We start from the raw sequence: 26,598 nt of genomic DNA, 5'->3' as shown, positions 1-26,598 counted from the left end.
TTAAGTCTTGTAATGCGTTTGTCACTTTTTTAAAAAATTTACTTAACATTTCAGGGAATAATGTGATTTGTAAAGTGATTTGTAAACATTGAAAGTCAATATATATAAAAACATATTTTAAAAAATAAAAAGAGTTCTTAACAGGGCGTGTCCCCAAGACATCCAACCAGAACCAGAACAAATAGCAGGCCAAACTTTCCCTCTCAGCACTGCCTGGACTGCGCAGAAATGCAAATGCTTTCCGTTTGAGTTATGTTAGGTTTTATTTTCATCGTTTTATCTTTGTCTTGTTGAAACATGAGGTGGTGACTGAAACATGAGGTGACGGCTGAAACATGAGGTGGTGACATGTGGCGGCTGAAACATGAGGTGGCGGCTGAAATATGAGGTGGCGGCTGAAACATGAGGAGGTGACGGCTGAAACATGAGGTGACGGCTGAAACATGAGGTGGCGGCTGAAACATGAGGTGACGGCTGAAACATGAGGTGGCGGCTGAAACATGAGGTGACGACTGAAACATGAGGTGGCGGCTGAAACATGAGGTGACGGCTGAAACATGAGGTGGCGGCTGAAACATGAGGTGGCGGCTGAAACATGAGATGGCGGCTGAAACATGAGGTGACGGCTGAAACATGAGGTGGCGGCTGAAACATGAGGTGGCGGCTGAAACATGAGGTGGTTACCGAAACATGAGGTGACGGCTGAAACGAGCCTCTTGCCCACACAATTTGAGGAATTTGAAATTATTTATACTTTTACTTTTGATTATTTAAGTATATTTTAGCAATTACATTGACTTTTGATACTTAAGCATATTTAAAACCAAATACTTTTAGACTTTTACTCAAGTAGTAATTTACTGGGTGACTTTCACTTTTACTTGAGTCATTTTCTATTAAGGTGTCTTTACCTTTAAGTCTGACAATTGAGTACTTTTCCCACCACTGGTTTCTACCATGGGGCGGCAGGGTAGCCTAGTGGTTATAGCATTGGGCTAGGTTGCAAGTTCAAATCCCCAAGCTAACAAGGTACAAATCTGTCGTTCTGCCTCTGAACAGGCAGTTAACCCACTGTTCCTAGGCCGTCATTGAAAATAAGAATTTGTTCTTCTGTTAAGGCTACGGCTACCCCCCTACTTTGTGCAATTTCCGCCTGAAGACATACCCAATTCTAACAGCTCAGGCCCAGAAGCAAGGATATGCATGTTACCATTTCATAGAAAACACTCTGAAGTTTGTGTAAATGTGAATTGAATGTAGGAGAATATAACACCATAGATCTGGTAGAAGAAAATACAAGGAAATAAACAGACATTTTTCAGTTCTTTTATTGTTGTTGCATCTTTAAAATAAACAAGAACAGCCAAACATTCAGTTATGATACTGGGGATAATTTCAAATAAGAGCATAAGTAGGCAACAGTATTTGCCCAAAGTTTCAGACAGATACCTCTAGGAATGAGTGAGGCACATGCCATTGGGCATGAAGTCACCCAGGTGTCCCTCACAAGTTTCCCAAATGTGGCCGAATTGGAACATCGAAACATTGATGCAAATAACTATATACAAAACACAAAAAAAATATTCAAACATACCCGGAAAAATATATATTGGAAAATTGAAGGAAAAAAATGAACATTTCCAAAATGTTTAAATAACAAGGGTAACTATTTACACTCAATGTTCAATAATGTGAAGACCCTCTACACAATATTGTGCTGCTGATGCCATAGCCCATAGCAGTCTCTTTCTGCTGTGAAGCAGAGGGTCACTGAACAGGTGGTGCAGCCGACAGAGGATTTCTTGTGGCAAAGAGCACAACGAAGCCTCCTTACTGAGCCCCTTTTGCACTCATTCCTGCCTGCAATAAGGAATTTAAGCATGTGCACACCACTGGTTGAAGGAGCAGAAGGGACAGAGGTAGAGGGGAATGAAGGTGCTACAGTGGTCTTGCTGTAGCTAGCAAGCTCTTGGATGAGCAGCTCTCTGAAGGCTAGCTGTGAGATGGGGGGCTGTCCACAGCTCTTGGCCATTTCCTTTTGGAGGATGAAGGAATTCACCACAGCAATGTCAATGAAATGATAAAACAATGTCTTGTACCATTTCATGGTTTTGTGGAGAACATTATAGTATCCTATAAGCGCATCCGACAGGTCGACTCCTCCCATGTTCTTATTGTAGTCCTTTACTGCAGTTGGAATGGGGACATTTTTGGTGGTCCATGCCCCTGTAGCGTCCTTCACACGCCTGACGACGTGATCACCACTGAAGGACTTGTGGATAGTGGAGCACATCGCCACCTCTCTGGTGTCCATCCACTTCACAAACAGCAGGCCATCTTCACGGATCCATCTCATGGTACCCCGCTCAGCCTGCTTAGGCATGTCGTTCACCCTGGTTTTCGGAAAGCCCACTCTGTTGGACCGAATGGTGCCACAGGCCCACATCTCCAGCTTTCTCAGGTCTGCAAACAGGGCAGGGCTTGTGTAAAAGTTATCCACAAACAGTTTGTAGCCCTTCCCTAGCAGCTGAAAATCTAATAACTGCATAACGGAGTCATAGCTAAGTCCCTTCCCGGTCGCACAACTGTTCTTCCCCTCATAGACAAAAAAATTGCACGTGTATGCACACGCAGAATCGGCCAAAACAAACAGTTTGTAACCCCATTTAGTCGGTTTGTTACGCATGTAGTGTTTTAGGCCATTTCTGGCCTTTGAGGCTACCATCCTCTCATCTATGGAAAGGTTCTGGGCAGGCTGAAAATAAGTATTGCAGGCCTCAATGATGTCGAGGTAGAGAGGTTTAATTTTGCAGAGCTTATCAAACCTCGCCGTGCCTCGTTTCGTCTCATTGTCCTTATCAACTTCTGGGTCACTGATATGAAGCGCCCGTGAAATTGTCAGAAACCTTTTGCATGACATGACCGTGGTGGGGAAAGGCAGTTGATAGAGGGGTGCAGATTTCCAGTAGTCCTTCAGGGTTTTTAGCTTCACAAGACCCATGTAAATGACCATAGAAAAGTAACAAAAAAGATCTGACCTGGAAATGGGCTTCCATGTCTCTTTCTTGCCTTCCTGCCTCTTAGCTCCGTTCCTATTAGTGTTCAACACCAGGGAATCAACAACTCGTGGGGTGAAAAACAACTGAAAAAGTTGCATGGGGCTGTACTTAGAGGTCATGGCCAGCTGAGGACCTGGTGGCCTCTTTGGTCTGAAAATTGGAGGTGGTGGGGCCACATCCTCCTCCAGCACAGAGTGCCAACGACCCTCCTCCGCACTGCCAGCAGGTTCCACACTTCCCTTCCTCCGCTTCTTTGTCACCGACTTCACACCTCTTGATGGCCGGGCGGGGGTAGGTGTGGTGCCGGAGACAGCAGGGGTCCGGCTGGATGGACCAGCTTCAGTGGGGGATTTGCACCTTGGCAGTATGGGCTCCCAATCAGAATCACTGGGACTGTGAAATAAAGACACAGATTATATACAGAGTAAGTGAGGTGTTGTTCATTCCATGTTTAGATAAAATACATGTAATATATACAGGCCCACAGACACTAAGAAAATATCCACTAAGGTGAGGTGTTGTTCATTCCATGTTTAGATAAAATACATGTACAAAAACATGTAATATATACAGGCACACAGACACTAAGAAAATATCCACTAAGGTGAGGTGTTGTTCATTCCATGTTTAGATAAAAAACATGTAATATATACAGGCCCACAGACATACACCCACAATGTAGAGCAATGTTTACTTTATACATTTCATTATACTTATATGTACTTTATATTTCATGTCATTTTTATATATGGCAAATAAAATATAAATATCTCAAACAACTCAAATGAATAATATTTAATATTATTATTTAATATTATTAATTTCAAACAACGTTACTCACCAATCCAACACAGAATCTTCTCCATATAAGAACATAACCTCAGAAACCGAGTCAAAAGAATTGTCACTGTCTGACTCATCTTGTAGTAATTCACTGTCACTATCTCTATCAATCTCATCAATTATATCGTGTAGATCTGTATGCTTTGTCTTGGTCTTCGATTTTAAAGATTGACTTGCCATATTTATTCTTTGAAAATGCTCTCCGAAAGAAATGCTGCGTGTAACCACAGTCGGTGCGTCTGGAAGAATTTTCAATGGAGAATGGTTGTCGACACGCATGGCTTTCCCACAAAAGATAGGCTTCCTGGATAGAACCATCACATGTTGTCGTTTACCTGAGCTCATTGGCTATCTAACCAGGTAGATTTCAAGAGGATCAGTGGTCATTGGTCCGAAATCCAGTCAATCAACGAAGAACCGATCCAATCGTTGGTGCGCAATTAGGTCATTGTTTGCTGGGTTCAAATCACTTCCTTTCGGTCAATATGTCCCGGAAAAGAACCATGCTGTTTGTTCTACTAACAAACAGAGGACTGCAATGAGACCAAACATGACTCGATAAACGTCATTTTAGATTGAGTAATTACATCGAACGTTACATCCAAAGTTGGAGGACACGGAATTGACTACACAAGCCATTTACAAAATGTTTCAGTTAGGCTATAGAAATGGATTATATGAACAAAACAACACTTTATTGTTTCGTCGTGACCTTTAGTGTTGCCAAAAGAAGAAGATATTCAAAGGTAATTGATGAATTGTATTGCTATTTTTGACAAATCTACTTTGCTGTAACTGTACCCAATGTGTTGTCTACTGATGATAAGCGGTTTTGCTGGAAAGGTTTTTGAAATCTTACATGGTGGCTAGATTAGCAAGAGGTTTAGCTTTCATTTGATGTGCTGCACTTCTGATTTAATTGAAGTTAAATATTTATAATAATGACATATCAGGCAATTTCTGGTCAAACGTTCCATTAGGGGAATGGATGTCCTAGACACATGAGGTGGCGACTGAAACATGAGGTGGCGGCTGAAACATGAGGTGGCGGCTGAAACATGAGGTGGCGGCTGAAACATGAGGTGGCGGCTGAAACATGAGGTGGCGGCTGAAACATGAGGTGGCGGCTGAAACATGAGGTGGCGGCTGAAACATGAGGTGGCGGCTGAAACATGAGGTGACGGCTGAAACATGAGGTGGTTACTGAAATATGAGGTGGCGGCTGAAACATGAGGTGACGGCTGAAACATGAGGTGGTTACTGAAACATGAGGTGGCGGCTGAAACATGAGGTAGCGACTGAAATATTCCCACCACTGGTTTCTACCATAGGGCGGCAGGGTTAGTGGTTAGAGCATTGGGCTAGTAACCGGAAGGTTGCAAGTTCAAATCCCCAAGATAACAAGGTACAAATCTGTCGTTCTGCCCCTGAACAGGCAGTTAACCCACTGTTCCTAGGCCGTCATTGAAAATAAGAATTTGTTCTTAACTGACTTGCCGAGTTAAATAAAGGTAAAATAAAACATTGAGTCAGGATGGGGAATTACTTATCTGATCAAGGTATATTAATGGTACATTTTTTAATAAAAAAATTAAAACATTTTCCACTGAGCATTTTATGTAGATAGTTGACAAAAAAATGACAATTCAGTCCATTTTAATCCCACTTTGTAACACAATAATATGTGAAGAAATACAAGGGAGGTGTAGACATTCTATAGGCAGTGTTCTAAATACTCCAACCAATCAAAACACACAGACTGTTCTCTCTGCTTCTGCACAGCAAGCGGTACAGGAGCGTCAAGTCTAAATACTCCAACCAATCAAAACACACGGACTGTTTCTCTCTGCTTCTGCACAGCAAGCGGTACAGGAGCGTCAAGTCTAAATACTCCAACCAATCAAAAGACACGGACTGTTTCTCTGCTTCTGCACAGCAAGTGGTACAGGGGCATCAAGTCTGACACCAACAGGCTCCTGAATAAAGACTGTCTCACACTCAATTCCTGCAAATATGTACAAAAAAAATATTTTTTGTTTTGTGCGTTTTTGTGTGGCTTAATTAGTGTGAAAATACACATTTTTGTGCAACTCAATTCGTAGGAAAATACAGGTTTTTGTGAGACTTCATTTTTCGGAAAATACATTGGGGGGGACAAACATTTGAAAGTAATTGGAGCAGTGCATTTTGGGTAATGGGGTTCTACACTGGCTTTTTTTTGTGTCCCACATTTATTTATATTAAAAAAACAAACGTGTTAACAATCCAATATTGTTATTAATCAACCAGGTTGTCACCGAAATACTTATAATAGTAGTCTTCCGTTGTTTTTTAAAATTAAAGCCAAAACTGTTCTCTATGCTTGTTTTCGCTTAATACTTTGGGACTCTGGTGCTGTCTGATTTCATGAGGGTTGCCAGATTGGTGTAAAAAGCTGTTTTTGTTATGTTTTTTTTTTGTGGTATCGTGTTTGGTTGGGGAATAGAGATACATTTTCATGATGGGAAATTATCAATGAATAAGGGGAAATAGAAGACTTGCAAAAAAACATGTTTGGTTTAAATTCACCTGATGCAACTGCATGGTATTTAGAACTAAAAATGAGTCTGGACTTTGATCAGTTAAGACATATCTATAACGAGTCTGGACTATGATCAATTAAGACATATCTATAACGAGTCTGGACTATGATCAATTAAGACATATCTATAACGAGACTGGACTTGATCAGTTAAGACATATCTATAACGAGACTGGACTTGATCAGTTAAGACATATCTATAACGAGTCTGGACTATGATCAATTAAGACATATCTATAACGAGTCTGGACTATGATCAATTAAGACATATCTATAACGAGACTGGACTTGATCAGTTAAGACATATCTATAACGAGACTGGACTTGATCAGTTAAGACATATCTATAACGAGTCTGGACTTGATCAATTAAGACATATCTATAATGAGTCTGGACTATGATCAATTAAGACATATCTATAACGAGTCTGGACTTGATCAATTAAGACATATCTATAACGAGTCTGGACTTTGATCAGTTAAGACATATCTATAACGAGTCTGGACTTGATCAATTAAGACATATCTATAACGACGTCTGGACTATGATCAATTAAGACATATCTATAATGAGTCTGGACTATTATCAATTAAGACATATCTATAACGACGTCTGGACTATGATCAATTAAGACATATCTATCTATAACATGTCTGGATTTTGATCAATGTAACCATGTCTATAAGGAGTCTGGACTATGATCAATAAAGACATATCTATAACGAGACTGGACAATGATCAATTAAGACATATCTATAATGAGTCTGCACTATGATCAATGTAACCATGTCTATAACGAGGTTGCACTATGATCAATTAAACCATATCAATGCAGTTAAACAGGTTAATGTAAAATCCTGAATAATGTTGGTTTACACTTATGGCACTTCCAAAGGCGGTTTCATGATGATTATTACGGTCGCGTCAATCATGTTATATACTTAGGCTGTTGTAACAAGGCACACGCCAGCGTGGTAGACCTACTGCCTCTGCCCAGAGGAATACTCGGCTGTCATGACAACGGGCGTTACTTTACCACGTATGATTCCTGGTTAAGAGTCCTCTCTCTACCGGTTCACTGGGATCACGTCCAGCTCACGTCTCGTCATGTGATCTAGTGGCGGGAAGCATTCTGATTTTTCAACATTGTGTTGGGTGTAATTACGTTGATGTATCTAGTAACCAATGGATACGTAACAATGGGGTTGTGACGGATAGAAGGAGTCACTACAGGTGTGAACAAGCCTTTACATCCAGGTTGCCTGAAGCTGAATGGAAAGTGCAAGTGACCTGACCAGTGTGTGATTTTAAGGAAATAGTATGTTCACATTTTACAGAGTGTGGCTTTAAAGGGGAAATCTGGGATTGCTACATCTAATTTCTCTAATTTCAAACTTTTAAAATAATGATATACACTCATGGATTATTGGAGAATATAATTTATACATGCCTCATGGGCTTAGTTCAACTGTTGTACCCTATCAGAACCCAAATATAACTTATACATGCCTCATGGGCTTAGTACAACTGTTGTACCCTATCAGAACCCAAATATAACTTATACATGCCTCATGGGCTTAGTACAACTGTTGTACCCTATCAGAACCCAAATATAACTTATACATGCCTCATGGGCTTAGTTCAACTGTTGTACCCTATCAGAACCCAAATATAACTTATACATGCCTCATGGGCTTAGTACAACTGTTGTACCCTATCAGAACCCAAATATAACTTATACATGCCTCATGGGCTTAGTACAACTGTTGTACCCTATCAGAACCCAAATATAACTTATACATGCCTCATGGGCTTAGTTCAACTGTTGTACCCTATCAGAACCCAAATATAACTTATACATGCCTCATGGGCTTAGTACAACTGTTGTACCCTATCAGAACCCAAATATAACTTATACATGCCTCATGGGCTTAGTTCAACTGTTGTACCCCATCAGAACCCAAATATAACTTATACATGCCTCATGGGCTTAGTTCAACTGCCGTACCCCATCAGAACCCAAATATAACTTATACATGCCTCATGGGCTTAGTTCAACTGCCGTACCCTATCAGAACCCAAATATAACTTATACATGCCTCATGGGCTTAGTACAACTGTTGTACCCTATCAGAACCCAAATATAACTTATACATGCCTCATGGGCTTAGTTCAACTGTTGTACCCTATCAGAACCCAAATATAACTTATACATGCCTCATGGGCTTAGTTCAACTGTTGTACCCTATCAGAACCCAAATATAACTTATACATGCCTCATGGGCTTAGTTCAACTGTTGTACCCTATCAGAACCCAAATATAACTTATACATGCCTCATGGGCTTAGTTCAACTGTTGTACCCTATCAGAACCCAAATATAACTTATACATGCCTCATGGGCTTAGTTCAACTGCCGTACCCCATCAGAACCCAAATATAACTTATACATGCCTCATGGGCTTAGTACAACTGTTGTACCCTATCAGAACCCAAATATAACTTATACATGCCTCATGGGCTTAGTTCAACTGTTGTACCCTATCAGAACCCAAATATAACTTATACATGCCTCATGGGCTTAGTTCAACTGCCGTACCCCATCAGAACCCAAATAAAACTTATACATGCCTCATGGGCTTAGTTCAACTGCCGTACCCCATCAGAACCCAAATATAACTTATACATGCCTCATGGGCTTAGTTCAACTGCCGTACCCTATCAGAACCCAAATATAACTTATACATGCCTCATGGGCTTAGTTCAACTGCCGTACCCCATCAGAACCCAAATATAACTTATACATGCCTCATGGGCTTAGTTCAACTGTTGTACCCCATCAGAACCCAAATATAACTTATACATGCCTCATGGGCTTAGTTCAACTGTTGTACCCTATCAGAACCCAAATATAACTTATACATGCCTCATGGGCTTAGTTCAACTGCCGTACCCTATCAGAACCCAAATATAACTTATACATGCCTCATGGGCTTAGTACAACTGTTGTACCCTATCAGAACCCAAATATAACTTATACATGCCTCATGGGCTTAGTTCAACTGTTGTACCCCATCAGAACCCAAATATAACTTATACATGCCTCATGGGCTTAGTTCAACTGCCGTACCCCATCAGAACCCAAATATAACTTATACATGCCTCATGGGCTTAGTTCAACTGCCGTACCCTATCAGAACCCAAATATAACTTATACATGCCTCATGGGCTTAGTTCAACTGTTGTACCCTATCAGAACCCAAATATAACTTATACATGCCTCATGGGCTTAGTTCAACTGTTGTACCCTATCAGAACCCAAATATAACTTATACATGCCTCATGGGCTTAGTTCAACTGCCGTACCCTATCAGAACCCAAATATAACTTATACATGCCTCATGGGCTTAGTTCAACTGTTGTACCCTATCAGAACCCAAATATAACTTATACATGCCTCATGGGCTTAGTTCAACTGTTGTACCCTATCAGAACCCAAATATAACTTATACATGCCTCATGGGCTTAGTTCAACTGTTGTACCCTATCAGAACCCAAATATAACTTATACATGCCTCATGGGCTTAGTTCAACTGTTGTACCCTATCAGAACCCAAATATAACTTATACATGCCTCATGGGCTTAGTTCAACTGTTGTACCCTATCAGAACCCAAATATAACTTATACATGCCTCATGGGCTTAGTTCAACTGTTGTACCCTATCAGAACCCAAATATAACTTATACATGCCTCATGGGCTTAGTTCAACTGTTGTACCCTATCAGAACCCAAATATAACTTATACATGCCTCATGGGCTTAGTTCAACTGCCGTACCCCATCAGAACCCAAATATAACTTATACATGCCTCATGGGCTTAGTTCAACTGTTGTACCCTATCAGAACCCAAATATAACTTATACATGCCTCATGGGCTTAGTTCAACTGCCGTACCCCATCAGAACCCAAATATAACTTATACATGCCTCATGGGCTTAGTTCAACTGCCGTACCCTATCAGAACCCAAATATAACTTATACATGCCTCATGGGCTTAGTACAACTGTTGTACCCTATCAGAACCCAAATATAACTTATACATGCCTCATGGGCTTAGTTCAACTGTTGTACCCCATCAGAACCCAAATATAACTTATACATGCCTCATGGGCTTAGTTCAACTGCCGTACCCCATCAGAACCCAAATATAACTTATACATGCCTCATGGGCTTAGTTCAACTGCCGTACCCTATCAGAACCCAAATATAACTTATACATGCCTCATGGGCTTAGTTCAACTGTTGTACCCTATCAGAACCCAAATATAACTTATACATGCCTCATGGGCTTAGTTCAACTGTTGTACCCTATCAGAACCCAAATATAACTTATACATGCCTCATGGGCTTAGTTCAACTGCCGTACCCTATCAGAACCCAAATATAACTTATACATGCCTCATGGGCTTAGTTCAACTGTTGTACCCTATCAGAACCCAAATATAACTTATACATGCCTCATGGGCTTAGTTCAACTGTTGTACCCTATCAGAACCCAAATATAACTTATACATGCCTCATGGGCTTAGTTCAACTGTTGTACCCTATCAGAACCCAAATATAACTTATACATGCCTCATGGGCTTAGTTCAACTGTTGTACCCTATCAGAACCCAAATATAACTTATACATGCCTCATGGGCTTAGTTCAACTGTTGTACCCTATCAGAACCCAAATATAACTTATACATGCCTCATGGGCTTAGTTCAACTGTTGTACCCTATCAGAACCCAAATATAACTTATACATGCCTCATGGGCTTAGTTCAACTGTTGTACCCTATCAGAACCCAAATATAACTTATACATGCCTCATGGGCTTAGTTCAACTGCCGTACCCCATCAGAACCCAAATATAACTTATACATGCCTCATGGGCTTAGTTCAACTGTTGTACCCTATCAGAACCCAAATATAACTTATACATGCCTCATGGGCTTAGTTCAACTGCCGTACCCCATCAGAACCCAAATATAACTTATACATGCCTCATGGGCTTAGTTCAACTGTTGTACCCTATCAGAACCCAAATATAACTTATACATGCCTCATGGGCTTAGTACAACTGCCGTACCCCATCAGAACCCAAATATAACTTATACATGCCTCATGGGCTTAGTTCAACTGTTGTACCCTATCAGAACCCAAATATAACTTATACATGCCTCATGGGCTTAGTTCAACTGCCGTACCCCATCAGAACCCAAATATAACTTATACATGCCTCATGGGCTTAGTTCAACTGCCGTACCCCATCAGAACCCAAATATAACTTATACATGCCTCATGGGCTTAGTTCAACTGTTGTACCCTATCAGAACCCAAATATAACTTATACATGCCTCATGGGCTTAGTTCAACTGTTGTACCCCATCAGAACATAAAAGCCTGTTTTTACCTCGTTGTTTGTAAAACAATGTTATTCTAAACGCTGTATATTCTCACAGTTTGGTTAAAACTATAATCCTTTTTTTGTTTTACCAAAACAGTGGCGGGGTAGCGACTTGTTATTGGTTGAACTGCAGATTTCCCCTGTAAAGTAATAAAATGCTCTCATCGAGATAACTCCGGAGGTGAAAACATAACAAACAACAACAACAACAGATAATTGTTTCTAGCACATTATCTTTTCAAAACAGGATTTATTAATTATGTACATATTCATATTCAGCTTCTACATCTGTGTAAAGGTACTTAGAAGTAAGAGAAAACATATCTGGTTATTTGCCAACATTTTTTATTTAATTGAAAAGCGTTACCCACTCCAGTCAGCAGATGGCGACGTGTCTTTCAGGTGATGCTTCTTGGTGACGTGTATTCTAGTGGACGGCGCGTGATGCTTCTTCAACAACAACACGGCTACTGATTCAACCACTTCGCTAGCTTGCAAGCAAACACAAAACCTGAACATTGAAGCTCTTTCGACCATTTCTGTTAATATGAATCTGTGTTTTAAACACAATTCTGTTTACATATACACTCCTTAACTTACATGCAATTTGCTTGTTTACTTAAATAAGCATATTTGTTAAATTCGTACTGAGTTTAGCACTAGGCTAGTTGCTAATGCTAACTAGCTAGATAGCTAATATGAGTTCACTAAGCTACTGCCCCCCTGCTAAAGAAGAGGAGGTCTACTGGACGGAGAAAGAAGCTCTGGAGCTGAACATTATCGTAAAACAAGAAGAGGAGAATATTACAGTGAAAGGAGAGGAAGAAGCTTTCAGAATAAAACAGGAGGAAGAAGAGGCTGTTATAGGGAAAGAAGAGAAGGAACCTTTTGGAGTGAAAGAGGAAGAGGGGATAGAGGCTGTCACAGTGGAAGAAGAAGAGGAGAATGTAGAAGCTTTCAGAATGAAAAAGGAGGAAGAGGCCATAACATTGAAAGAAGAGAAGGAACCTTTTGGAGTAAAAGAGGAAGAGGAGGCTATCTCAATAAAAGAGGAAGAGGAGGCTATCTCAATAAAAGAGGAGGGGGAAGATGTTTTGGGAGTGACAGAGGAGGATGAAAATGGAGAGGAGGAAGAGACTGAAGATCCTGTTAACACCAGTGAGTATTGTCTTAAAAACAGGGGACACAAGCTCTGCAGTTGTTGAACTAGGCTGTGTGTTTTTAAAGGAGCATTCTACTGAAGTTCTACTCTTGAATATGTTGTTCAGTACTGTATGAGTTGTTAAAGGAAAAGATGGCCAATGGTACATGCGTGTTTTGTTTAACTCAATTCTGTGGCCAACAGCCCTAGCCATTGATTCTAGGATAATTATAAAAGCCCAATGAGCTTAGTTCAACTGTCGTACCCCAGGGGTAGGCCTATTTACTTTTGAGTCATTTAGCAGACACTCTTATCCAGATAGACTTGCAGTACTGAGTCATTTAGAAGACAATCATCTCCAGAGAGACTTACAGAAATAGCCAAAATTCACTAATTTGAAGTGGTGTCCACATACTTTTGTATAAACAGTATATCTTAGATTAATTCTGACCATTTTGAAGAAATGTATACTGCCTCCGGCATCTCAAGATGGACAAACAAACTATTGCAGTTTTAGGCTACTCTCCTTAATAGTACTTATGTGAGCACACTCGTTAGGTTCGCCAGCCGAACCGAAGCATGTGGAAGGCTGTCGGGGTGGTCAGGCAGCCTAGCGGTTAGAGTGTTAGGCCAGTAACCGTAAAGGTTGCTAGATCGTTAGGTTCGCCAGCCGAACCGAAGCATGTGGAAGGCTGTCGGGGTGGTCAGGCAGCCTAGCGGTTAGAGCGTTAGGCCAGTAACCGTAAAGGTTGCTAGATCGTTAGGTTCGCCAGCCGAACCGAAGCATTATGTCGGGGTGGTCAGGCAGCCTAGCGGTTAGAGCGTTAGGCCAGTAACCGTAAAGGTTGCTAGATCGTTAGGTTCGCCAGCCGAACCGAAGCATGTGGAAGGCTGTCGGGGTGGTCAGGCAGCCTAGCGGTTAGAGCGTTAGGCCAGTAACCGTAAAGGTTGCTAGATCGTTAGGTTCGCCAGCCGAACCGAAGCATGTGGAAGGCTGTCGGGGTGGTCAGGCAGCCTAGCGGTTAGAGCGTTAGGCCAGTAACCGTAAAGGTTGCTAGATCGTTAGGTTCGCCAGCCGAACCGAAGCATGTGGAAGGCTGTCGGGGCGGTCAGGCAGCCTAGCGGTTAGAGTGTTAGGCCAGTAACCGTAAAGGTTGCTAGATCGTTAGGTTCGCCAGCCGAACCGAAGCATGTGGAAGGCTGTCGGGGCGGTCAGGCAGCCTAGCGGTTAGAGTGTTAGGCCAGTAACCGTAAAGGTTGCTAGATCGTTAGGTTCGCCAGCCGAACCGAAGCATTATGTCGGGGTGGTCAGGCAGCCTAGCGGTTAGAGCGTTAGGCCAGTAACCGTAAAGGTTGCTAGATCGTTAGGTTCGCCAGCCGAACCGAAGCATGTGGAAGGCTGTCGGGGTGGTCAGGCAGCCTAGCGGTTAGAGCGTTAGGCCAGTAACCGTAAAGGTTGCTAGATCGTTAGGTTCGCCAGCCGAACCGAAGCATGTGGAAGGCTGTCGGGGTGGTCAGGCAGCCTAGCGGTTAGAGTGTTAGGCCAGTAACCGTAAAGGTTGCTAGATCGTTAGGTTCGCCAGCCGAACCGAAGCATGTGGAAGGCTGTCGGGGTGGTCAGGCAGCCTAGCGGTTAGAGTGTTAGGCCAGTAACCGTAAAGGTTGCTAGATCGTTAGGTTCGCCAGCCGAACCGAAGCATTATGTCGGGGCGGTCAGGCAGCCTAGCGGTTAGAGTGTTAGGCCAGTAACCGTAAAGGTTGCTAGATCGAGTCCCCGAACTGACAAGGTAAAAAAAATCTGCCGTTCTGCCCCTGAAACAAGGCAGTTAACCCACTGTTCCCCTGGTAGCCATCATTGTAAATAATAATTTGTTATTGACTGACTTACCTAGTTAAATAAAGGTAAAATAATGTAGACATTTTTTTAAAATAGCGATATTAACGCTTTGTCCGCTTGCACAAATTAAAAAAATAATAGTCAGACAACAGAGGAACTAGATAGGCAATTCAAATCATCTAGTTAACTATTGAGCTATTAGCGTCAAACCAAATGTTATTGGTCACACGCACCAAATACAACAGGTGTGTCGACCTTAGTGAAATGCTTACTGACAGTACATTGACATGTATTAATGTCAATGTCTTGTCCCCACTGTCCTAAAATAATTTACCACCTGCACTCGTGTTTAACCGCAAATTGGCCCGACACGCAGCAGTCAATACAGGTGCACAGTTGTTGAAATGAAACACTGCCTACTCCGGTTGGAAAACCGTCTCTCAAGAACTCAACGTTGGCTTTTCCTCTATTCAATAATTCTGACAAAGTTACCAAAATATTCCTGGATTAATTGACAAGTAGGAGTGGGGGGAAAAAGTAGCTAATTGTCATACCTGAGTAAAAGATACCTTAATGAAAATGACTCAAATGGAAAAATACTAGAGAAATAAGCCAAGAAAGTATTTGGTTTTAAAGATACTTAAGCTTGGGAGAGGCGAAGGTAGAGTCATGTGTCCTCCGAAACATGACCCGCCAAACCACGCTCCTTAACACCCGCCCGCTTAACTCTGCACCAATGTGTCAGAGGAAACACAGTTCAACTGACGACCGAAGTCAGCCTGCAGGCGTCTGACCCACCACAAGGAGTCACTAAAGAGCACGATGAGCCAAGTAGCGCCCCAGCGGATCAACAACATTGTAGTTACTCCACAACACTAACCTAATTGACAAGTAAAAGTAGGAAGCCTGTACAGAATACAAATATTCCAAAACATGCATCCTGTTTGCAATAAGGAACTAAAGCAAAACTGCAAAGAATGTGGCAAAGAAATGAACTATAGTTTTATTTATTTAACCTTTATGTAACTAGGCAAGTCAGTTAAGAACAAATTCTTATTGACAATGACGGCCTACCAAAAGACAAAATGCCTCCTGTGGGGACGGGGGCCTGGGATTAAAATAAATAAATAAATGCAATATAAATAGGACAAAACACACATCACAACAAGAGAGACAACACTACATAAAGAGAGACCTAAGACAACAACATAGCAAGGCAGCAACACATGACAACACAACATGGTAGCAACATTATTGGGCACAGTCAACAGCACAAAGGTCAAGGAGGTAGAGACAACAATACATCACACAAAGCAGCCACAACTGTCAGTAAGAGTGTCCATGATTGAGTCTTTTAATGAAGAGATTGAGATAAAACTGTCCAGTTTGAGTGTTTGTTGCAGCTCGTTCCAGTCGCTAGCTGCAGCGAACTGAAAAGAGGAGCGACCCAGGGATGTGTGTGCTTTGGGGACCTTTACCAGAATGTGACTGGCAGAACGGGTGTTGTATGTGGAGGATGAGGGCTGCAGTAGATATCTCAGATAGTGGGGAGGGAGGCCTAAGAGGGTTTTATAAATAAGCATCAAACATTGGGTCTTGCGACGGGTATACAGAGATGACCTGTTATCAGAGAGGTATAGAGTGCAGTGATGTGTCCTATAAGGAGCATTGGTGGCAAATCTGATGGCCGAATGGTAAAGACCATCTAGCTGCTCGAGAGCACCCTTACCTGCTGACCTATAAATTATGTTTCCGTAATCTAGCATGGGTAGGATGGTCATCTAAATCAGGGTTAGTTTGGCAAAAAGAGTGGGTGAAAGAGGAGCGATTACGATAGAGGAAACCAAGTCTAGATTTATCTTTAGCCTACAGCTTTGATATGTGCTGAGAGAAGGACAGTGCGCCGTCCAGCCATACTCCCAAGTACTTGTATGAGGTGACTACCTCAAGCTCTAAACCCTCAGAGGTAGTAATAACACCTGTGGGAAGAGGGGCATTCTTCTTACCAAACCACATTACCTTTGTTTTGGAGGTGTTCAGAACAAGGTTAAGGGTAGAGAAAGCTTGTTGAACACTAAGAAAGCTTTGTTGTAGAGCGTTTAACACAAAATCCGGGAGGGGCCAGCTGAGTATAAGACTGTATCATCTGCATATAAATGGATGAGAGAGCTTCCTCTGTCTGAGCTATGCTGTTGATGTAAATTGAGAAGAGTGTGGGGCCTAGAATTGAGCCTTGGTGTACTCCCTTGGTGACAGGCAGTGGCTAAGACAGCAGATTTTCTGACTTTATACACTACCCTCTTTGAGAAGGGTAGTTAGCAAACCAGGTCAAAGACCCCCAAGAGACACCAATACTCCTTAGCCGGCCCACAAGAAGGGAATGGTCTACCGTATCAAAAGCTTTGGCCAAGTCAATAAAAATAGCAGCACAACATTGCTTAGTGTCAAGGGCAATGGTTACATCATTGAGGACCTTTAAGGTTGCGGTGACACATCCATAACCTGTGCGGAAACCAGATTGCACACCAGAGAGAATACTATAGACATCAAGAAACCAGTCAGGTGATTATTGACAAGTTTTTCCAACACTTTTGATAAACAGGGCAAAATAGAAATAGGCCTATAACAGTTAGGATGAGCTTGATCTCCCCCTTTAAATAAAGGACGAACAGTAGCTGCCTTCCAAGCAATGGGAACCTCCCCAGAGAGGAGAGACAGGTTAAAAAGGTTGAAGATGATAGGGACAGCAACCTTAAAGAAGAAAGGGTCCTGAATAAGATGTGTTATGTTTGGGGCAAATCCAATACAAAGCTCTTAGAGACGTACCCAGAAAGACTCACAGCTGTAATCACTGTCAAATGTGATTCCAACATGTATTGACTCTGGGGTGTGAACACGTAAGTAAATGAGATATTTCATTTGTAATACATTTGCTAAAAATGTCAACAACAAAAAAATAACTTTGTCGTTATGGAGTATTATGTGTAGATAGATGGGTGAGAGAAAAATAATATTGAATCCATTTTGAATAAAGGCTGTAACACCACAACATGTGGAATAAGTCAATAGGGGTGTGAATACTTTCTGAAGGCACTGAACACAGTCCATGTTTCAATCGAAGCTTAAAAATCCTTCTTCCCCCCCCCTTCATCTACACTGATTGAAGTGGGTTTAACTAGTGACATAAATAAGGGGATCATAGCTTTAACCTGTCCCCCCCTTCATCTACACTGATTGAAGTGGGTTTAACTAGTGACTTCAATAAGGGGATCATAGCTTTAACCTGTCTCCCCCCCCCCCCTTCATCATCTACACTGATTGAAGTGGGTTTAACTAGTGACATCAATAAGGGGATCATAGCTATTCATCTGTCTCCATCAGTAGGGGATCATAGCTATTCATCTGTCTCCACCTGGTCTGTCTGTCATGGAAAGAACGTTTCTAATGTTTTCTTCCTCTGTGTATGTGACAGATATGAAAGTCTCTGTTGGAAACGTACAGGGGCAGTAGGAAGCTGTTTAGGCTGACCAAATTCACGTAGAAATATAGTCCATTCTCATTTTAAAGCAAGTCTAAGAAGCTGTAGATCTGTTCGACATTATCTATTTCTATGCTTCCTCGCTCTTAAGTATCGCTTTTTTGCTCGTTTTATCGCTTTTTTGCTCGTTTTACTTTCGGGGTTTCGCACAAAAGCTTCGAACAGCTGAAAATACTATATTTTTAGTTGATGAAAAGATGTTTCCCGGCGGTTTAGATGATGATCCTCTACACTATTCATCGACTTGTTTTGCCACAAACTGAAATGAGGCGAACCATTCCACTTTCTGCCACCAGGATTCTGCCTGTAAAGCTGCAACAACTAGGATGGGTTGCTAATATGTCTATAGGATTGTGCCTTTGACTTCTGGACAACGAAATGAAAACCAATAGAATAGGAGTGAAATGCTGGTTTCACTGACATGAGGCAGACTTTATAAATGCTGGTTTCACTGACATGAGGCAGTCTTTATAAATGCTGGTTTCACTGACATGAGGCAGACTTTATAAATGCTGGTTTCACTGACATGAGGCAGTCTTTATAAATGCTGGTTTCATATGAGGCAGTCTTTATAAATGCTGGTTTCACTGACATGAGGCCGTCTTTATAAATGCTGGTTTCATATGAGGCAGTCTTTATAAATGCTGGTTTCACTGACATGAGGCAGTCTTTATAAATGCTGGTTTCACAGACATATGAGGCAGTCTTTATAAATGCTGGTTTCACTGACATATGAGGCCGTCTTTATAAATGCTGGTTTCACTGACATGAGGCCGTCTTTATAAATGCTGGTTTCACTGACATGAGGCAGTCTTTATAAATGCTGGTTTCACTGACATGAGGCCGTCTTTATAAATGCTGGTTTCACTGACATGAGGCCGTCTTTATAAATGCTGGTTTCACTGACATGAGGCCGTCTTTATAAATGCTGGTTTCATATGAGGCAGTCTTTATAAATGCTGGTTTCACTGACATGAGGCCGTCTTTATAAATGCTGGTTTCACTGACATGAGGCAGTCTTTATAAATGCTGGTTTCATATGAGGCAGTCTTTATAAATGCTGGTTTCACTGACATGAGGCAGTCTTTATAAATGCTGGTTTCACAGACATATGAGGCAGTCTTTATAAATGCTGGTTTCACTGACATGAGGCAGTCTTTATAAATGCTGGTTTCACTGACATGAGGCAGTCTTTATAAATGCTGGTTTCACTGACATGAGGCCGCCTTTATAAATGCTGGTTTCATATGAGGCAGTCTTTATAAATGCTGGTTTCACAGACATATGAGGCCGTCTTTATAAATGCTGGTTTCACTGACATGAGGCCGTCTTTATAAATGCTGGTTTCACTGACATGAGGCAGTCTTTATAAATGCTGGTTTCATATGAGGCAGTCTTTATAAATGCTGGTTTCACAGACATATGATGCAGTCTTTATAAATGCTGGTTTCACTGACATGAGGCCGTCTTTATGAATGCTGGTTTCACTGACATATGAGGCAGTCTTTATGAATGCTGGTTTCACTGACATATGAGGCCGTCTTTATAAATGCTGGTTTCACTGACATATGAGGCAGTCTTTATAAATGCTAGTTTCATATGAGGCAGTCTTTATAAATGCTGGTTTCATATGAGGCAGTCTTTATAAATGCTGCTTTCATATGAGGCAGTCTTTATAAATGCTGGTTTCACATGAGGCAGTCTTTATAAATGCTGGTTTCACTGACATGAGGCAGTCTTTATAAATGCTGGTTTCATATGAGGCAGTCTTTATAAATGCTGGTTTCACAGACATATGAGGCAGTCTTTATAAATGCTGGTTTCACTGACATGAGGCAGACTTTATAAATGCTGGTTTCACTGACATGAGGCAGACTTTATAAATGCTGGTTTCACTGACATATGAGACAGTCTTTATAAATAATAGCCTCCATGTTTCTATGGTTATATTTTGCCTCGGCTACTTTGAAGCAAGGTAAGACATGCCCCATAATGTGAAGTAAAACTGGGTGATGTTCTGGGTGAGTCTGCTGGCCATGGAAGAACTGGGACATTTTCAGCTTCCAGGAATTGTGTACAGACCCTTGCGACATTGAGCCGTGCATTTTCATGCATTCAAATTGGCATCGATAAAATTCAGTTTTTGTTCGTTGTCCGTAGCTTATGCCTGCCCATACCATAACCCCACCGATACCATGGGGCACTCTGTTCACAACCCGCTCGCCCAAACGACGTCATACACGTGGTCTGTAGTTGTGAGGCCTGTTGCCAAGTTCCCTACAACTATGTTGGAGGTGGCTTTATGGTAGAGAAATGAACATTCAGTTCTCTGGTAACAGCTCTGGTGGATATTCCTGCAGTAAGCATGCCAATTCCACTCCCCCTCAAAATGTCAGACATTTGTGGTATTGTGTTGTGACAAAACTGCACATTTTAGAGTGGCTTTTTATTGGCCCCAGCACAAGGTGCACCTGTGTAATAATCAAGCTGTTCAATCAGCTTCTTGATTTGCCATACCTGTCAGGTGGATGGATTATCTTGGCAAAGTAGAAATGCTCACTAACAGGGATGTAAACAAATGTGTGCACGACATTTGAGAGAAATAAGCTTTTTTGTGCGCAGAAATGGAACATTTCTGGGATCTTTTATTTTTAGCTCATGAAACATGGGACCAACACTTTACATGTAGCGTTCATATTTTTGTTGAGTTGCATGTGTGTTGTTAGTCTGAGTAAATAGGGGTGCTATTTTTTCCCAGAATGTTAAATACAATTCTATGGCAAAGCAGTCTGGTGCTTTTCTCCACGTGAATGTTTTAAAAGTGTCTAGTATTTTTTTGGGGGGAGGGAGGATCATTTTTTGTCTGCTGATAGTTGCTTCAGGGGTATTGAGTCTAATAATGCCGTAGGATCAGTCCAACGGTTGTTTAATTCAGATGTATATAGATTTTCATAGACGCTTTTAAAATTGTCATTAATACCATCACTAGTCTATTTATCCATTAGGTCTAATACATGTATCCTATACTGACTAGTCTATTTATCCATTAGGCCTAATACATGTATCCTATACTGACTAGTCTATTTATCCATCAGGTCTAATACATGTATCCTATACTGACTAGTCTATTTATCCACTAGGTCTAATACATGTATCCTATACTGACTAGTCTAATACATGTATCCTATACTGACTAGTCTAATACATGTATCCTATACTGACTAGTCTATTACATGTATCCTATACTGACTAGTCTATTTATCCATTAGGTCTATTACATGTATCCTATACTGACTAGTGTATTACATGTATCCTATACTGACTAGTCTATTTACCCATTAGGTATATTACATGTATCCTATACTGACTAGTCTATTACATGTATCCTATACTGACTAGTCTATTACATGTATCCTATACTGACTAGTCTATTTACCCATTAGGTATATTACATGTATCCTATACTGACTAGTCTATTACATGTATCCTATACTGACTAGTCTATTACATGTATCCTATACTGACTAGTCTAATACATGTATCCTATACTGACTAGTCTATTACATGTATCCTATACTGACTGGTCTATTACATGTATCCTATACTGACTAGTCTAATACATGTATCCTATACTGACTAGTCTATTACATGTATCCTATACTGACTAGTCTAATACATGTATCCTATACTGACTAGTCTATTACATGTATCCTATACTGACTGGTCTATTACATGTATCCTATACTGACTAGTCTATTACATGTATCCTATACTGACTAGTCTATTACATGTATCCTATACTGACTAGTATATTACATGTATCCTATACTGACTGTCTATTTACCCATTAGGTCTATTACATGTATCCTATACTGACTAGTCTAATACATGTATCCTATACTGACTAGTCTATTACATGTATCCTATACTGACTAGTCTATTACATGTATCCTATACTGACTGTCTATTTACCCATTAGGTCTATTACATGTATCCTATACTGACTAGTCTATTACATGTATCCTATACTGACTAGTCTATTACATGTATCCTATACTGACTAGTCTATTACATGTATCCTATACTGACTGTCTATTACATGTATCCTATACTGACTAGTCTATTACATGTATCCTATACTGACTAGTCTATTACATGTGTCCTATACTGACTAGTCTATTACATGTATCCTATACTGACTAGTCTATTACATGTATCCTATACTGACTAGTCTATTACATGTATCCTATACTGACTAGTCTATTACATGTATCCTATACTGACTAGTCTATTACATGTATCCTATACTGACTAGTCTATTACATGTATCCTATACTGACTAGTCTATTACATGTATCCTATACTGACTAGTCTAATACATGTATCCTATACTGACTAGTCTATTACATGTATCCTATACTGACTAGTCTATTACATGTATCCTATACTGACTAGTCTATTACATGTATCCTATACTGACTAGTCTATTACATGTATCCTATACTGACTAGTCTATTACATGTATCCTATACTGACTGTCTATTACATGTATCCTATACTGACTAGTCTATTACATGTATCCTATACTGACTAGTCTATTACATGTGTCCTATACTGACTAGTCTATTACATGTATCCTATACTGACTAGTCTATTACATGTATCCTATACTGACTAGTCTATTACATGTATCCTATACTGACTAGTCTATTACATGTATCCTATACTGACTAGTCTATTACATGTATCCTATACTGACTAGTCTATTACATGTATCCTATACTGACTGTCTATTTACCCATCAGGTCTAATAAATGCACAACACCACTAAGTTTAATAGTGTTTTTATTAGCTTACAAAAAGCACTACAGCCACTCTGTGATGACAAGCTCTAGTCTAGATTAAACCTCATAGGAAGTTATTATGTGGAGGTTTCATTGAGGTCTCTCTGTTTAACTAAACTCTCTGTTTGTCTTCAGCAGGGGAGAGACCAGACACAGACTCTCACTGTGACAGCTTGAAGAGTGCTTCAGGGGAACCAGACCCAGAGACGTCCAAACCAGAAAGACGACGACACTGCTCTCAGTGTGGAAAGAGTTTTAGCTGGTTTGGGAACCTGAAACGACATGAGAGGACACACACAAAGGAGAGACCCTACCAATGCATTCAGTGTGGAAAGAATTTTAATTCATCAGAATATATGAAAAAACATGAAAAAATACACTCTAAGCCTTACCACTGCTCCCAGTGTGAAAGAAGTTTTACCCAACGGGGGGACCTGAAATCACATGAGAGGACACACACAGGAGAAAAGCCTTACCACTGCTCACAGTGTGAAAGGAATTTTTTCTCATCGGGGTCCTTGAAAAGACATGAGGGGACACACTCTGTGGAAAAACCTTTCCACTGTTCTCATTGTGAAAAGAGTTTTAGGAATTTATGGAACCTGAAAGAACATGAGCAAAGACACACAATGGAGAAGCCTTTCCAATGCTCCCACTGTGGAATTAAATTTACATGGTTTCAACAACTTAAAGAGCATGAAAGAATCCACATTGTAGAGAAAAGTTATCAGTGCCTCCGGTGTGGAAAGATATTTATGCAGTTAGGGCACCTGAAAGTCCATGAGGTAACACACACAGGGGAGAAGCCATACCAATGCTCCGAGTGTGGAAAGAGATATAGCACCTCACATGGACTTAAAATTCATCAGAAAACACACATTGTGCTCCCACAATTGTCTCATATTTTTGACTGAGAATGTGTTTTTGTTTATGCTATACATGAAATCTAATTATAGAAAGTGGACTCAAAAATAAATTTCTATGATTTATTTATTTTATTTTAAAATATAAATTGAATATGGAGTGAGTAAGTGCATGGCTTTCCCAGATTTCTATGACGTATAATTAATTACAATATGAGTGAAATCATTTTCCAAAAAATGGTAATTAAGTATATTAAAAAAAGGTAGCTTTTCTGTGTTGGAACGGTGTGCATATCCAGACTACAGAATGTTGTGGGCGTATACAAGTCATTAAAGGGATACTTTGTGATTTTGGCAACGAGGCCCTTTATCTACCTCACCAGAGTCCGATGAACTCGTGGATATTATTTTTTTAGGTGTCCGTGTCCAGTATGGGGGAAGTTTGAGGTAGGTTTGTGAGTCAGTGCTAACTAGATGGAATAGATGAATCCACTCATTTGAAGGGGTAATCTTACATACACTATATATACAAAATGATGTTGCATGTCTTAACCCATATTCCCACTATTGATGAATAATATAATGATGTAGGTACTTAAACAGTTGTTCCCTCCCCGAGCCCAACGTGCCCAGTTCAATAAATAAATAAAGGAGAAGACTTCATGTGTTTTTTTTGTTATTTAACCTTTTATTTAACTAGTCAGTTAAGAACAATGACGACCTACACCGGCCAAACCCGGACGACGCTGGGACGATTGTGCGCCGCCCAATGGGACTCCCAATCACGGCCGGTTGTGATACAGCCTGGAATCGAACCAGGGTGTCTGTAGAGATGCAGTCTCTCAGACCACTGTGATACAGCCTGGGACTAGAACCAGGTACTGTAGAGATGCAGTGTCTCAGACCACTGTGGTACAGCCTGGACTAGAACCAGGTACTGTAGAGATGCAGTGTCTCAGACCACTGTGATACAGCCTGGACTAGAACCAGGTACTGTAGAGATGCAGTGTCTCAGACCACTGTGATACAGCCTGGACTAGAACCAGGTACTGTAGAGATGCAGTGTCTCAGACCACTGTGATACAGCCTGGAATCGAACCAGGGTGTCTGTAGAGATGCAGTGTCTCAGACCACTGTGGTACAGCCTGGACTAGAACCAGGGTGTCTCTAGTGACGCCTCTCGCTGCCGCCACTTGGGAGCCACTCGATGACAGAAGTGAGTAGTACGGGGGAGTGACAGTCATTTTTAGTTCTGTTACCTTTGCTTGCTTGCGTACAGGAACAATGGTGTCCATACAAACACCTTTATAGCGTCCTCAGAGCATGTGCAGACCAGCTGGCTGGGGAGGTGAGGCATCGGTGTGGTTTTCCCTTTGTAATCTCTTCCACATACATCCCATGTCTGAGCCGTTTGGTCCCTATACTGTCTGTTTTGCCTCTTTGATTGTCTTATGGAGCTCATAGCTGTTTCATACTCGTCCATGTTTGCAGTAATTTTTACCGTAGTTAAATGGGGTGTTTCGTCCTTTCAGTTAACAGGATAAGTCCTGACTTGACTTTTACCGTGGCTAAATGGGGTGCTTCGTCCTTTCAGTTAACAGGATAAGTCCTGACTTGACTTTTACCGTGGCTAAATGGGGTGCTTCGTCCTTTCAGTAGGATCATTATGGAAAGGGGGATACCTAGTCAGGTGTACAACTAAATGCCTTCAACTGAAATGTGTCTTCCGCATTTAACCCAATTATTATGTGGATTATAATTAATGAATAAATTTGTAGCGGTTGAAACGATGTTTGTAAGGGAAAATCAAGTCTGAAATGTAAAAGTGGAAACTACAAACTCAAGAAGTCTTTATAAACTTCAAAATAAAAAAAAAGGTTTTAAAATTCCTGCATTGCAGATCCTACATCTGTACTGGGACTTTAGCCTACTGCACAAACCTCATTGCTACAGAACTGTTGTTTGATAGGTTAATGTTGCATAGCATTACATTATTTTTCATGTTAAAAGTTTGATGTTTGACTGAGAAATGTATCTTAACTCAGAAAAGGTTGGTGACCAATGTCTTGGATATTACTCACGCTACGGGTTGGTGTAAGTATGAAGACAATGCTAGATTTGGCTTGGTTTTCAGCTGTTGCTAGGTTGTATTAATTAGTGCACACCGTAGCAAAAGTTCTGCAACAGAAAACAAAAAACAAGCGTTTCTTAAATGTACAAGTTCCACTAGTCATCCCTTGCCATTTCGGTCTGTTTTCTTCCATTTAGTTTCTAGTGAAAAGGACCCTGATCTCTCTGTTAAACTAAATACTCTGTATTTGGCAGGAGAGAGACCAGACTCAGAGGAACCAGAGCCAGAGATGTCCAAATCAGCAAGACCACACCACTGCTCCCACCGTGGAAAGAGCTTTACTAAGTTAAGGAACCTTAAAGACCATG

General features: G+C 40.9%; 2 protein-coding genes across 2 annotated transcripts; one reads left to right on the top strand and one right to left on the bottom strand.

The window, feature by feature from the left end:
• Positions 1-1,702: 1,702 nt before the first annotated feature.
• Positions 1,703-7,592, bottom strand: LOC139370366 (piggyBac transposable element-derived protein 4-like). The gene is made up of 2 exons (XM_071109804.1): positions 7,555-7,592; positions 1,703-3,452 (listed from the first exon to the last, which is right to left on the bottom strand). Exons 1-2 carry the CDS (start codon positions 7,590-7,592, stop codon positions 1,703-1,705), a joined length of 1,788 nt encoding a protein of 595 aa, XP_070965905.1.
• Positions 7,593-12,434: 4,842 nt separating this feature from the next.
• Positions 12,435-24,336, top strand: LOC139370120 (zinc finger protein 79-like). The gene is made up of 2 exons (XM_071109444.1): positions 12,435-13,094; positions 23,435-24,336. Exons 1-2 carry the CDS (start codon positions 12,635-12,637, stop codon positions 24,208-24,210), a joined length of 1,236 nt encoding a protein of 411 aa, XP_070965545.1. The 5' UTR covers positions 12,435-12,634; the 3' UTR covers positions 24,211-24,336.
• The last annotated feature ends 2,262 nt before the right edge of the window (positions 24,337-26,598 follow it).

This window comes from Oncorhynchus clarkii, chromosome 17 (assembly GCF_045791955.1).
Source record: "Oncorhynchus clarkii lewisi isolate Uvic-CL-2024 chromosome 17, UVic_Ocla_1.0, whole genome shotgun sequence".
Lineage (NCBI taxonomy): Eukaryota > Metazoa > Chordata > Actinopteri > Salmoniformes > Salmonidae > Oncorhynchus > Oncorhynchus clarkii.
This window is presented reverse-complemented; position numbering and strand designations above follow the sequence as displayed.

What these genes read in the sequence shown, in the direction of transcription:
- LOC139370366 (XM_071109804.1), bottom strand. Translation starts at nt 7,592, where the DNA reads ATGACGAGACGTGAGCTGGACGTGATCCCAGTGAACCG. An exon ending in GACGTGATCCCAGTGAACCG is followed by an intron (nt 3,453 to 7,554) that starts GTAGAGAGAGGA and finishes TTTATTTCACAG; the next exon opens with TCCCAGTGATTCTGATTGGG.
- LOC139370120 (XM_071109444.1), top strand. Translation starts at nt 12,635, where the DNA reads ATGAGTTCACTAAGCTACTGCCCCCCTGCTAAAGAAGAGGAGGTCTAC. An exon ending in TGAAGATCCTGTTAACACCA is followed by an intron (nt 13,095 to 23,434) that starts GTGAGTATTGTC and finishes TGTCTTCAGCAG; the next exon opens with GGGAGAGACCAGACACAGAC.